This window comes from Bombus affinis, chromosome 8 (genome assembly GCF_024516045.1).
Source record: "Bombus affinis isolate iyBomAffi1 chromosome 8, iyBomAffi1.2, whole genome shotgun sequence".
Classification (NCBI taxonomy): domain Eukaryota; kingdom Metazoa; phylum Arthropoda; class Insecta; order Hymenoptera; family Apidae; genus Bombus; species Bombus affinis.
In genome coordinates, this window is record NC_066351.1 from 13,094,340 (window position 1) to 13,109,907 (window position 15,568).

A 15,568-nucleotide genomic window follows, 5' to 3' on the forward strand; every position below is an offset into this window, starting at 1 on the left:
TCCCCTGTTGTTACCTCGTGTACGCGAAAAGCCTCCTCGCGAAAATCAACCGGCAATGGTCGGGGTAGAACTGTCGCGCCCGAGCCGCAGCAGCCCGCAACACACGACCCGACCGATTCTCTCTTCTCCTTCCCAACCACCTCTCACCCCTTCGCAAACCCCTCGCAAACCCCTCGCAAAACCCCTCTTCTCTCCTCTCTCCTCTCTCTCTCTTCTTCCACCCCCGACTTGTCCTCTCTTCTCCTCTCTTCTCCTCTCAACCACTCCGCTTCCAATCCGCCTCTCACCAACACTCCCCGCCGTTGCTCACCTCACCTCACCTCACCTCACCCCTCTGCCACGCTTTCCAACACCACCCTACCCTCTTCGCCTCGCCACCCTCGCACTGTGCTCTTGCTTTTCTCCTCACCTCCTGCCGCATCGCCCTGCCACGTTTTACCTCGCCTCTCCTTTCCACCGATCATTGCCATTCCCTCCTGCAACCCCCTGTTCTATTCTGTCCTCTTTCTCCTCCTCTACACGGGTACATATGCACACACACATACACACACATATACTAATGCGCGATGGAGCACACGGGAACGGAATCTCTTCCGTATCCGGCAATGGCCCATCCCTACGTGCTTTCCGTTCTTCCACCTTCGTTGTAGCTACCAACAATTCCTATCCGATCTTCCCCTCTCGTAGCTAGAGATTCGTCGCGCGTTTCGGCGGTTCACCAAATCGACCTTTTATTCGATTCCTTTCTCAGGATACGCGGACAGATCGAACCGACGTGAATCGCACGAAAAATCTGCTTCCGCTCGCTCGAATAAAGGAGCCGAAACACACGAACGAGAAGATATGAAATCGCGAGCGCGCGCGCGCCAATCTTCCAACTTGACCCGCGTTTTCCTAAAAATGGGCGAGGCATTGCCCTTTCCTGAACTTTCAGCTTTGCCGGATGAGATATCCCAGCCAACCGAATCCTGAAAGGAGAAGAGAGTGACCCGTTTTTCGTCTCGCTTCTCCCATCCGGATCGTTTGCCTTGCGCGCGATTCTCCCTCTTCGTTTTCGACACGATCGTCTCCGAGTCGTTCCGAGATTTCACGACAATCGTGCCGTTCACGGGGGTGCGATACAGCACCACCACCCCTGCTACGCGTGTCAAACTTTCTCTTCGTGCTTAGCTACTTAACTATCCACATATACATACGCACACACACACATACACACACATGTGTTACCTCGACTCGGATACGCGCCTCTACACGCGTCGGCGTCGGACGCCCTTACCCGCCACGGCCATCGAAATCACGCGTCGTTCTCACTGATCGTGTAGGATCGATAGCGAATCGACCGGAAAGATTAAGATTTTCGCGTTCTCGCGAAACGGAAAAATTTTTCCAGACAATCGGTCGTTGATCTATCGCGAAGGACGCGACGAAGTCGAGACGCTCGTCTCCCTTGTCTCGTCCGTTTTGAATCGTTACGATACCTCGCGATCCTGTTTTATAAAATGTCGCCTGTAACTCGCGCGGTCCCTTGCCGCGATGTCGTTTCGCTATCTAGGTAAAGAGGTTACCGGTTCAAGGTCGATCCTAGTCATTCGTAGAATGTAGCTAGCGCGTTCGTGTTCGCCGCGTCGCTCTCGCCACCGACTCCAAAGTTTCCGTTTCTTTTCCTCTTTCTCGACCTTCGAACGGTCGATCGTTCGTTCTCGTCGATTCTTTTGCTTCTGTTCGATTACACGCGAATTAATTTCTCGTCGTTCGTTTCGAGGAGTTCTCTGGACTCTGAAGAAGCTTTATTCGTTCGATACGCTCAATGTAGTTCGAGGGGAGGAGAAAGTCGATCGCGTCCGTCGCGTCGCCTCGCGTCGTCTCGCGATGTTTATACCGTATTAACGGTAACCTGCACTTTGAATTCCAGGCGGGGTCAAAGCGTGGTAATTTCGGTCGACGATTCGATCGACGAGGAGAGTCGATAATGGAGCACGCGGAACGAAATTTGAGAAAGTTGGATCGAGTTGGAGGCGAGCGTGTTCCGCGCGACTATAGAACAACGTCGAGCAGCGGAGATTTCGGCGTTGCGACGCCGATCGCGAACAGGAGGATGGATCGTCGAGAGGAAAGCGACGATGGAGGCAGCGATTGGCGACGCGAGAACGAGTTCGGATGGAAAATGGAAAGATTCGAAACGCGGTATCGGCGGTTAAACCACACCCCGACGTGACGAGATTTGACCAGCCATTAGATGCGAGTAGGGAAAGAGAAGAGGCGGGACGATGCTGCTCGATCCCGGAGAATTTACACGGTCTCTAATTGGTCCGTTTCTCGTCGAAAATAATCCATCTGGGTGTAACCAGCTGCTAAACGTAGCTCGTAAAGTGTTCGAACGGTGTTGGCTAGGCGTGTGGGTTTTGGCGGTCGTAGAACGTGGTCCGATGCGTACGCGCGAGTGCGAGTGCGAGTGCGAGTGCGAGCGTGAACGCGAACGTGGTCGCTTACGATCGGCCGCTACGAGAGTCGACGAGAGAAAAGCTTTCGGGCGGCATTCGCGCACGTTTCAGGGCCACCCGCCGGATCCCGGTAAGCCCGCCGCGCCGCTTCCATCTTTACACGGACTTTGCTTACGTCTTTACCTCGTCAAAATTTCCTATCGTCTCGAAATCTTCGATCGTCCATCGTCGATCGACGTTTCTTCGACGACGCGTTCGCTCCTTTCGTTCGTTTGCGTATTCTCGCGTTTCCATTTGCCCGAGAATCGGACGATTCGAACGACCTAGTGACCGCTAGGCCGATCGAACGACCGATCGATCGATCGTTCGATAGATAGATAGATAGATAGATCGTCGATGAAAACGGGTATGGAAGCCGGAACGTGGCCGTTGCTCGCGACGATCGCGATCGTTTCTCGCGACACGTGGTGCTCGACGTGAGAATCCGATCGTATCGCGAGTTACAGTTTTGCGGTGGCAAAAGTGGAGAGACGTGTTTCGAGGAACGACGTCTCGTCGGAAAGAACGAAAGGGAAAGGAAGAGGTGGGAAGGGAGGAGGAGAAAGAAGCGAAAGAAGAAGAGAAAGAAAGGGAGAAAGGACGCGTAAGCAAAAGCTTCGTATCGACGTGCTTCGCGAGAAACGATGACTCTCGTGACAGACACGGTGTCTTACGCGTGTCAACCGGTCGGTAGACAGTCTTACGACGACGTTTACCGTCATCATCACCTCCAACTTCGACATCATCATCATCATCACCTTCATCGTTATTATCACCATCGGCATCACTATCACTATTATCATCATCACCACCATCATCGCCGGCGACGAGGAGCGTACGCATCCACCGATGATCCATCGATCGAGTGCCTGCAAGGATACCTGTCCGTGGGAAACGTGGACGAAGAAGCGAGAGATCGAGTGGTCGAAACAGCCGAAACCGACTCCGCGTTAGGATCGGCCAGCTCTGACCGTTTTCGGTACGATAATCAGATCGTGTTCACCGATTCGAATTCGACGATTGTCGTTCCCTCTTCCCTTCTGTCATCTTTTTTTCTTTCCTTTCTTTCGAGATTCGAGCGAAATTCACAGCGTAGCGTCGCTCGTCGTTATAATTCGAGATTAAACGCGTCGACGGTTTTATCGCGTGTCAAACCATTTTCACCTCGTATTTCGCGTTCCGTTTAACCGCGTTTACCATCTTGAATCTATCGTCGTACCGACGATGCTCCCCTGGCTCTCGTGTTGTCAACCACCTGGAACGATTCCAATTGGGAACAACGTTCTCCGTGAAACGCGGTCCGGTCTCGTCTATCGAGCAGCGTGACGCGACGATATTTCCTAATTATTCGACTCGTTCCCTCGCTTATAAAAGCCAAGGAAGAAGAAAGAAAGAAAGAAAGAAAGGAAGGAAGGAAGGAAGGAAGGAAGGAAGGAACGAACGAAGGAGGAAAGAAGGAAGGAAGAAAGAAAGAAAGAAAGAAAGAAAGGAGGCAAAATAGAGACGAAAAGAGTAAAAGTTTATGATGGGTCGACAGGTCGCGAGCATCGCGGTACGCGGTGGACTCGGACGACGCGTCGTCCGTTGTATCGGTGGATGCTTCGGCCGATCTCGAGTCCGGTTCCGTCGAGGCCGAGGAGAGCAACGAGGGTAACGAGTCGAACGAACCGATCGAACCCATCGAATCGAACGAAAGAAGCAACGAGTCGAACGAGAACGAGCACGTGCCTCATCCTCACGTGGCACTGGACACCGCTGACACCACCGCCTCGACGCACGGACCACGTCGGTGTCTGCTCTGGGCTTGCAAAGCCTGCAAGAAGAAGACCGTGACCGTCGATCGAAGAAAAGCTGCTACTTTGCGGGAAAGAAGGCGCTTGAGAAAGGTCAGCCGAAATAGAATACGTTCGAATAGAATACGAGAATCGCGTGCCGGATCGATCTCCTCTCCGATCGATAGGTCTGCGTTTCAGGTGAACGAGGCGTTCGAAGTTTTGAAAAGGAGGACGAGCAACAATCCCAATCAACGATTACCAAAAGTAGAAATTCTACGGAACGCGATCGAGTACATCGAAGGTTTGGAAGCGTTGTTGCAGAGCAACAGATCCTCCGTAGCTCAGGGTCGCGGTTCGACTAACGATACGCCGGTAAGTATCGAAGGAGCCGATCGATCGTGCCCTAAAGATTTTTTTCTCAAAGCTTACTACTCACGACCACGTAGGTTGCGTTCCTCGCATCGGTTTTCATATCGGTCGAAACTACTCGTATTTCGTATTTGGTCGAAACAGAGAGAACGAATTCGACCGAATAATTTTTCAAGAACGAGCACAGCCGACCACGTGTCGTACACGTGTTCGTGACGCACTCGCACGAACGTTAAGTTTCGCGCTTAGACATCTTTTTGCGACATCCGGAACGATAAAATAATCGTTGGTGCGTCGTATCTTGTTTATACTTTTCCAGGTAGTTTTAATCTATTTAACAACGAATTGGCAAGACACGGCGACTCGGAAACCGAACAGGCAGCCTGATTAAGTTTAACAAGTTACGAATAAAACAACCCGACTGGTTGGGTGAAAAGCGCACAAACTGTCGCGTCGTAGCTCGTTGCACGGTCTTTGAAACGCAGAGCCAACGAGCCAACTACTTCGGGATTCTTCTCGAGGGGATTATACAATGAAATATATTTTCCTGGTATTTCGTATCGTGCAAACCGGTCGTCTCGTATCCTTGCTAAATATAAGCTCGATTCTGCGCATCGATTCGTGCCACGTTAGCGCACGCTTTTCTTCCATTCCACATGAAACGAAAGTTACTTTGCGCTCCGCTCGAGACCGAATGAAAAATCATCCTAACCATCGTAGTAAACACAATAGGTGTAATATACAAGAGGACTGAAAATGACAGGATACGAGCACGAGACGAACGAACGATCGGACCAACGGTTACTCGAAACGATCGTACAGAAGATGAAAAGTGTCGTTGTACAGGTTGCGAAGAAAGAGAGAAATGGTTAAAAAGCTCGTAGCGTGTAAATTAGGCGGCGAACGATCATCGATCGCGGCCTGTTTTCGTGCTTTCGAAAGACTTAGAGATAAAAGCTTAGAGATAAATTCGAGATTTTATATGCTCGAGAAATTCGACTTGAAAAAGAAGACAACTTGTATCGACCTCCGACATCGAGGACGCGAAGCCATCTTCCAGAGCAAACATCGTGCTTATTTAAAGCAGCCGTTTCACACGCGAGCACCAGACGGTTAACGTATCCTACTTTACGATAAAAGCTCCTCGATTTCACTTTGCGTTTCATCTCAACGCGCATCCCGTCGCATCGTGTTGTGTCGTTCGTCAAGAGTTTCATCGCGTTGATCTCTCCCAAAAAGTCGCAGTCGTTTTCTCTCCCGTTGTCCAAACTCGTACCGCTGAAAAAATCGCTCGCGTTTCTTTTTCTCTTATCCTTGGTTTCCATCGTGGTCGCGTTAAAAAATAATCGGAAAAACGTATTTCCCTCTTCGCAGAAATATATTCCCTTAGCAAGTACGCCTAGTTTCGTTGATAGCAGCTTCTCGTAACGAGCTACGAACGCGCGTCGATAAACGTACGAACGTACTTATGTACTTACGTTCTTGCGCACTTATGTACATACGTACGTACGCGCGTACGCATGCATATACGCACTCGCGATACCAAGCGATGGACAGTGCAGCGACGAACTGCCTTTACTCTAAGAATAGTTGGCCGCGACGACGCATATAGATACGCCGAAACAGATAAAATGTATACATGGTGTTTAGCGTTTGACAGAGAGCGGAGAAACGTACGCGAGAAAGAAAGTCGCGAACATGTTCACCGGCGACTTATTCGACGAAATTTTACCTTTCTTTTCGATTGCTCGTTGTCATCGATAATTTACGTTCGTCGAACTTGCTCCGAACTTCGTTCAACGTTTTCCGTTTCTCGATCTTTAAAAGCCGCTACATGACGAGCTGATCATTCGTAGCTAACACCATATTCGTACGATGGAATCGAACGTTTCTTAAGTAGACGCGTATTTCGCCATTTTATCGTAATTCGCTATCGTCGCTAAAGCCGATAATCGTAACAGCTGACTTTGTTGTTTGCAGGATGCAACTTCCCCGCGATACGTGACGGAAAGGCTGAGACAGTTCTCGGACCCTCTGGCGAGGTTTCAACCCATCAACGGTGAGTGAGATTCTATCCACGAAACGGTAATTTTCGTTCGCGACGCCACGTTGAAACGCTGAAACGTTGAAACGTTAAAGCACGTGGAAAGGGAGGAGGAAGCGACTATTAAGGAGCGTGCGACCCATCGACCGGCTTCTCTAGTTTGCGCTCAACGATTCCAAAATGGTAGATCGTGCGTGTTATACCGGTATTTTTAAGTAGATTAATGCTTGACACGAGACGGAGCATTAAGCAGATCGGTATTAATGAGTTTTGTCACCCTTGAGTGACACTCCGTTTCTATTCGGTTACACTCGCTGCTATAGATAGCCCACCCGTGAGTTTCCGAGGAGATGCAACGTCCTCCCGTCCCTACAGTCCGATACAGTCGACCGCTCGCGTCTCGCTCGCGTCTCCCTCGCGGGTCGCGTTACTCGCGACAGTCTACAAGCCACGCGCCACGCGTCATGGTTCACGGTGCATCGTGCATCCTATACCCTACTTACTTACACCTTTAGCCGGCAACGAAATCGAGAAGTACACGCGCGCGCTTCCATACATCCTCCTCGGCTGCTATCGTTCCACGCTCAACCCCGTTTCCTAGCTATTTTCGCGTCCGATATTCTACCAGATTTCCCTGTTTTTCCGACCTGCCGAATACACGGCGGAATTAATTGGCCCAGATTCCCAAAATAGACCACCGGTCTCATCTCCGCTTTCGCGCAAATCTGCGCTACGCGAATCTTCTCGCGAACAAATCGAACGGAAACTGTTTGTCTCGAGGCATCACGTTCGAGAACGACAACGAAGGAAAATCGGGGATATTCGCGTGCGTATCTACTTATGCCAATTCGATGGCGCCGTCGGCTAAACGAATCCCTTTGCGAGCCAAAAGGAGCAGCTCGCGCAACCCTGCTATTTCGATCGTTGAAATAACTCGAGATTAATTAGCGTTAATGAATATCTGACTATTGCGTACCGTGAAACATAATTCAAGTCACCGGGAAGAAGAATGCGTTCGTTTGCTCGAAGACGAATCGCAAGATCGGCAAACGTAAGAGCAAACGAGCACCCGTATACACGCGTACATGAAATCGTGTCTTGTATTTAGCGTCGAATCGCGAGATTCCTTCGTCACGGCTTTTTTCGCCCTTCTTTCGACCGTCGTAGTAACGATGACTTGCAACAGTTTGGAAGAAACAGGTGACGAGGGAAGGAGCAAGACACGGAGAGAAGGAAATGGTGGCAGTTGAATTTCATGGCACGAGTTTCTCGTTAAACGAAACAGTCTATAATTCACGATCACACCGCGACGCATTCGCCAAGTCGCAGTCGTCCACGAACCAAGGAAAAAAGAGCTGCGAGCTCCTCGGTAGGAATAGGCATCGTTGCAACGACGAGAAACAAGTTCCTCTCTGTGAACGCGAAGGGTACCGATGCCAAGAGATTTATCGAACCGTATCCCACTAATGCGGATCCTGATTATTTCGATCAATGTCCCAAGATTCCGTTACGCTACGTAACAAATCATATTTCGCAACTTTTAACCGAACTAGTTTCCAACATTTCACGAAATTTCTAATATTCTTTGGAAACTCCTTCGGGAAATCGTCGTATCACTGCCGTCATTTTTTTCTTGTTAGTCGCTATTAGCAACGATATGATACGATCGCGTCACCGCGCTGAAACGCGAAACGCGCGTGTACATACATTTTCTTCCGATCGATCTGTGCTGATAACCGCGAATCGCCGTACATAGCACACGCAAGTAGTCTCAGTCTGTAAGCAACTACGTTACCGATTTGGTGGATCGTCGAACGATAAGAAAATTCAAGTCGCCTCAAAGTGCCATATATTGCAACGGTACATTAGTATGACGCATCGTCGCCGGACCATCCTTTTGCCAACGGAACGGTCGTTTAAGCGCGGCGGAAGCTGCGTCCAAAATACATACTTTGCCACATCCAGAATTCTCTCGAAAATTTCCTTGTCCCCGCTTGTTTCGCGCTTTTCTCTACTCTCCTTTCATATTTTCCACCCAACTTTTACATCTTGTCGCCCATCAGCGTCTTCCGTTTTCCCTTCCAAACTACGCGTCTCTCTCTTGCCCCTGCCGATTTCCATTCCCAGTTCCATTCCTTTATTCTTCGATATTTGCCGCTTCTACCATTTCTTTATTTTTTCTTATGCTAGTTCGGCGAAAGCAACTTCATTCGACGTATGCGCTGGTGCACGATGCGATCCAAAGCGTTGCGATCGAAAACAAAGAGCGTCTTTACCGAGGGACGTTCAATGTTCGCGAAGGGCTTCTGACGTCGTTGTCGCGTTTCTCGCTAATGGAACCAAGTGAAAGGTTCTTTGTGTTTCTCTTTACCGTCGAAAAAACACAAGCAACGGTTCGGGTGGCCGCGGCGCAATGGTAAGGACGAATCGAGCGAACTGCGAGCGAATCGGTGCTCTTTGAAGACCGTCAGAGATGTAATTAAGCCGTTTCGCTTTCAGCTTTCGCACGACTTTTCCTTCTTTTTCTGATCGGTACATCCTCATCGCTTTCAACGAGAGGATCTGATTTTTGACTCGGTTTTCTTCAATAACGCGTAATTATACCGTTAATAATATCGGTCACGTGCGTCGTCACGTGCGGTTGTTACGTTCGATGTTTGCGTAGGCTTACGGTTAATTAGATTAACTCGCAAACCGAAAGCTCCGACTCTTAGCAATCTTGCGAGCATGTTTATAAGATAAGAAAGCGTTAGATAATAATTTGTGCAAAGTGGTCAACGACGAAGTGATTTGAGTGATTAGCGCCGGTTCGTTTGTGTCTTTCGACAGGATTCGAGGGAACGGTGGAACCGCAATCGTCCCAGCTCAGTGGAAGCAGCTTGGATCGCCTCAACATGATCGTCCAGAGCATCAACGGACCGACTCACGGGGCCACCGACGCGCTTCGATATCCTTCGCAGCAGTGACACACAACGGTGTGTTACAGATACAGGTGTTCCAAAGGAATCATCGATTTTTCTCAATTCACTGTTCCTGGAACCACCGTTGAACGCATCATCGTGTGGATATATCAAGTTCCTAAAATGCATCGGCTTAAACGTATGCTCCTCTCTGTAATATCGCTCAACGATCGTTTTATTCGAGATAGTTTCGTTATCAAACGAGTTCTTTCAAACGAAATATTTACATACGCGCTATCCTTCAACTATTTTCTGCCGATCGTGTAATTGCATCGTAATCGAAATAACTTATCTGCATCGCTTCGATTCGATTTTATTCGATACAGCGACGGCGCGTACTATTAATTATCTCTCTGTATATAAATATACATGTATACGTATATATATATATATATAAGCATGTGTATGCATACAACACATATACATATTCATATACATACATAAATGCATTGATACATTCAAATTTATAAATGCGCACCATAATAAAATATATCGGGATACGTTAAACTAAATATCGCAAAAGATATGCGCGCTCTTGTTTAAGCTGCCTCCGTATTTTATCGTATCTTATTTATTATACTTCCCCTTCTGTTTCGTGCACATCATCCATTAAATTTATCGTTGCATTTTTTTATGGATGACCACGCAACCATTGCAATATTGTAGCCAACGATTATAGGAGCGTCCGAAACATTTATCGACTCTTGGCGTTTCGAATGGTAAGCGGGAAACCAAAAAACGGCTATTCCCCTCCACACTCAACCGAAGATACACACGTGCATCTGCTTTGCAACTACTAAATACATAGGTATATGTACACATATGTAAGTACTTACATAGTAGAAAGACAGACGTTGCTAACGCTCGATTTCGTTCGGACGACGACGAAATGTAACCGTAAACGTAAACACGGTCTATGTATTATATAGACACGTATTCCTCTTGGCTTCATCTCGCTTTCTTTCTTTCAACGATATGGTTCTTCACCCAAGAAGACAGCTCGAGTCTTACTCGATTTATGAATGCGCCTTTGAAAACCAACGGTCGGCACGACCAAAAGATCTAGCTCCGGAAACCAGAGACTACTTTTAACCAGATAAATTGGGAGTCTTAGAAAATCTAGACTATCAACGTGTTCCCTCTGTCGCGATATCGGCACGTATTCAAAACATCCTGTAAAACGCATCCCTCGAGACACGCATCTACACATCTGCCCTGTCCTTCTTTGGCATTCCCCCTTGTTTTCCCATGAACGGAAACTTTAAAGACTACCGCCACACATTATCGTGCTGTGCCATATCGTACCGAGACACCATTCTGCTCAGACAAGAATCTTTTAGATTTTTCTCTTCTTCTACCATTTACTCCTCAAATCCCAAACGTATAAAATCATACGCCATCTGCCGCATGCTCTTTCATCAAAAATTTCCATTCCGTTTCGATTCGTCTCTGGCAAAGAGACGTCCCTCGTTACAGAATGTTTCCTTTCCCGTCAATTGTCATACATTTTTGAAACGCCTGTAATATAGGAAAAATAATAAAATACAATTTTACAAGGACTACAAACTCATTTTGAATTTTAACCATTGGTAACAATGAATCTCTGTAATTAAGAGAAAAGAGAGAAAACATTGGGGTACTGGGGTTACCCAACATTAGCCGAAAATATCCATGTCGCGGGAGTAAGAATAGTTGAGGACGACATAAATATTTTTGGAGTTACTGACCCGTCAAAACTCTCCGTACTTTGAGCAAAGCGTATATCTTCCGAATGTCTCTTTGAATACTGGTCGCTCCTCCGTCGAAACCGAAGGAATTACAACAAGCGGCGCGGAAACGGTAAAGTGATACAACAATCGCGATAGAAAACATATGTCTCTCTTATGGCGGAACATACTTACATACATCTCTGACGAAATTCGCACTATGCTTAAAATTAACTGCAGTGACATCAGCTTCTTGCAAATTCTAATTTACCGTTAACGAAATAAACGTGCTGTATATTTTACTTGAGGACACAATTCACGTACATCTATCGTGATACGACAGGCAAGTAGTCGATACTCTTGTCGCCATCTGACGATAAGAAAACAAGCATCGATTCTCGAAACGGAGATTTCGAGGCACAGGCTCGGACTCGATGTACAGCAACTTTTTTATCATCCGGTTATACGCACAGGTGTGATAAGTCCCCTGGATGAGGTAAGTCCAGTCTTATCAACTGGAAAATGTTTCTCAAATAAAGCGCTTCAATCGATTTGTTAGTTTTTATCGTGCAGCGCGACCTTATGTCTGCAATCTGCAACACTACCGTGTCTGCAACTGAACTCTACTCTATTATGTAAATCTACATCTATTTCAACAATATTTTTTGTATAACACGAAATATTGTATGTATACTCTAAATGAATTACGAAAATTATGGAAAGTACTTTATATTCTTTACCTTCAGTGTATACAGTTAATGTTTCCACCGAAGGATGGCGTTAAATACAAGAGTCTAGCAAATCGATTGCAGCGCTATGACAGTTTCCAGTTTTTCATATCTGCGTTTACAACCGTGGTTCAGGCGCTGGAACTACGTAACCATTTTCGTAATAATATTTTCGTAATAATAATGTATAAAACAGGACATTTTGCGGATGAAATTTGCAGGAAATTCTATATTTCTATATTTCAGAATTCTATATTTTCTCAATATATATTGTACACCAACCATATTATGATACAACTGATTAAAATCTATTATGTTTCTTAATGTTTTCTAATTTTAATGCGTTCCAACTGCTGATATTTCCCGACATTTTTCAAACTATTAATTTAAAAATAAGATTTTAATAATGCAATAATAATTTCTAAATGAGACCCATATACGTTCAATATGCAAATAGATTAGCTATAATTTAAAGAAAAATGGTGAAAATTTTTCAAATTTTCAAGCATAATATGTTAGCCAAAAAGTTGTAGAATAGAGATGTATTATTTATTACGTAAAATTTCTTTACATATTTGAAACGAAGAAAGCTAAATCAGGACTTATTTTCATTTGAATAATAGAGTAACATAATGTAATAAATATGGCATAAAAACGTATGTTAATTAAAATAATTAAATAAAGTTAATATCAGCGTATGTTTAATCGGTAAAAGGATGGCTGTGAAAGTAGGTATTACGTAGTAGATAAATAGACACTTGTCGCGGAACTGAATTGGCACGTAATCTAATACATGTTTAATTTTTTCGATCGCCGACAGACTAGAACGATCCCCTGCACCGCGGTTTATCTAGCGAATTTCAGTTAGTATAGACGAGGCGGGTAGTTCGCAATATTACTATAAGTTTGAAAGTACGAAGTTTATGGATTTGAAACATGGATACCTGGGCATATAGAAATTCAATATACGCGTCATAATTTAACTTTATTTAATAAAACTGATTAATAGATAGAACGTATAAAGGTAATAATTTTCAATTCAAAATAGAATATTTTAGGTCGGAAAATTGTAAATATATCTTATATATATGTATATTTATGCATAATAATGTGTATATTTTCTTATTTATATGCTATTCGTATGTTAATTTTCACTAACTATTATTATTTATGTTTGTGTAATATTTATTTATTGTGACTATGTGAATGATTCACTCTATATTTATACGTTATATTATATTAATAATCGTTAATACTATTATCATGATTCATACTATATCGGTAATATTGCGATTATAACTTATTATTTGCACAAATGTCATAAGGTGTTAAATGTTTTAAGACAAACTGTCTTTATCGGTATTTTCTATTGTTTTTAATCTTGTCCACATAGAGGAGAATAAAATAAGATTCGTATATGGAGTAGGGTCATAATGTTAATGATTAGAATTGAAATAAAATATCGTAAAAGTTGATTATTGCGTACAAAGTCGAAAAATAATAGTTATGTATAGTAAGAATATCTCGTTAATAATCTTATTTCGATGTACGAAAGGAAAGGTAAGAAAAGGAAGAAAAAATATGTGCATATTACGAAACAAAGACATCCGTTACCCGAATTAAAACAATGTGCATAAGCACGCAGATAATGTTTCAGAACAACAAGATATATACATACACACATACGACGTTCTTTCTGTGTGGTAGTTTAACATTTCGTACCTGCTCGTACGACTCCCCACCACATTGGAAATTGCGTATGACATTGTGGTGCGGGGACGTGGGAGGATCATTTGGCTGTCGAATTTCGTGGCGATAAGGCGTATCACGTTGCGTCAGGTCTGTAACGTATTCTAACCTATTGGCGTCCTTTTACTGGGGTCGCTTTTTCATTACTGTCCACATCTTGTTATTAACATTGTTTAATTAATATACGTTTATTTAACGGTTCATTGGATACTAAGATAACGAAATTAAGTAGTTCTTTGAAATCTTTTGCTTTAATTTTTCTTTAATTGTCTATTTGATTGCTTGCGTTAACGGTAGCTTCCATTGCAAGTTTTTGTAATAGAATTTGAATTTGATTGTTGTTTTATTGTAATATGTTTATTTTCATTTTATACATTTGTCTTAACTTTTGGTTTCTTTTTGTACAGGTTATTGGTTAATTGCAGAGATGACATAGAAGTAGGAATAGGAGTACGTATTAATATATGGACGCCACGATGATTAATGGTCAATCCAATGAATTTTCATGGGTAATGTTTGATTTATTTTTAACGAAGACATGTATATGAATGATTATACTGTCTTTTTATTGAAATATTGGTAACAGTTGATATACAATTCATATTTATTTCACAATATGTATATTTGGTAATGTATAATTCATAATGTATAATTTCGTAATTATTTCGAATACCACGCTGAGAATAAAAACGATTAAATAGATTATTGTTCTATTTCGAATATCTGTAACCTTTTTTTAAAATTCTTGATAGTTTAACAATAGCTTCATTATTTCAATAGATATAACATTCGATTCAAATTTTTTGGTATATTACGTGAATTTGCTACAGTTAATGTCATATGCTTGCAACTTTACAACTTATATTTTTTCCATAGAGGTGGCGCGCAAATAGACGCCTAGTCTCTTCAAAATAAGACTTCGCGCGCGATTGTGCTCAGTACTGGTCTGCAATTATTTACATTGAGCTCTGAAGTTTTCATTTTTTGCAAAAAGTATAATTCTTGTAAATGAGTGCATTATATTCATAATATTCAGAAGCATTTTTTCAATATTGAGAAATATCTTCTAATGTATATCTATTATGCATATTCCAGTTTCTTAATAATCATTTCATAAGCGTAGAAAAATGGCAGTATTTTCTAAACAAACGATCGATAAGGAAAAGAAGCAAAATATGTAAAAACAGTATTCTGTTTCATCTCTAGCTCCCTTCTCCCAAACGAAACAGTTTTATTTTCAGAGAATATTTGTGACCGCGTGCAATGCGGGTGGTAGAGTCAGTGTTTGCTACGCAGTATTTAGTTTATTTAAATATTTTTAAATCATTTATAAATTCGATCAAATAATTGGACGCGAATGTAGTCAACTTTTATCAAGTAAATTTGCAAGCGATATTAAAGTTCTTGTTCGTCGATTATAATTTAACCGGTCGCGTTGACGTAGTCTTTTATTTTTACTTTTTTTTCTTTTAATATCTTTTCCAATGTACATTTTCGGTATTAAAGTCAGTGTATCTTTCAAGAGGATAAAGCCTTTTCAGGAGCTCAAAAATGTAAGTAGTTTTATATACCGTACTTCAATTTATTTAATTTTTTTATTTTGTTTAAATTATTTTTAATTAAAAAACAAAAGTGATTGATTATTTGAAAAGACTTAAATGTTTTTTTTTTTATTGAAATGAGTTCTTGAAGCGTTAATATTCAACTAGAAAATTGTTTGACATGCATCAGAAATTATTGAATTCTCAATTCATAGA

General features: G+C 43.3%; 2 protein-coding genes across 3 annotated transcripts in view; both read left to right on the plus strand.

Annotated features, from left to right (window-relative positions):
* The first annotated feature begins 1,004 nt into the window (after positions 1-1,004).
* LOC126919261 (myogenic-determination protein) lies at positions 1,005-9,977 on the plus strand. Its single transcript, XM_050728222.1, has 5 exons — positions 1,005-3,459; positions 4,018-4,366; positions 4,454-4,627; positions 6,605-6,683; positions 9,498-9,977. The coding sequence occupies exons 1-5, from the start codon at positions 3,125-3,127 to the stop codon at positions 9,632-9,634; spliced, it is 1,074 nt and encodes a 357-aa protein (XP_050584179.1). The 5' UTR covers positions 1,005-3,124; the 3' UTR covers positions 9,635-9,977.
* Positions 9,978-13,786: 3,809 nt separating this feature from the next.
* Positions 13,787-15,568, plus strand: part of LOC126919251 (lachesin-like) — a 281,367-nt gene continuing 279,585 nt past the window's right edge. For both annotated transcript variants that reach the window (XM_050728187.1, XM_050728198.1), the window contains exons 1-2: positions 13,787-13,901; positions 14,219-15,364. The gene's annotated coding sequence lies outside the window, so the exon portion shown is untranslated. The remainder of the gene's footprint in view (positions 13,902-14,218; positions 15,365-15,568) is intronic.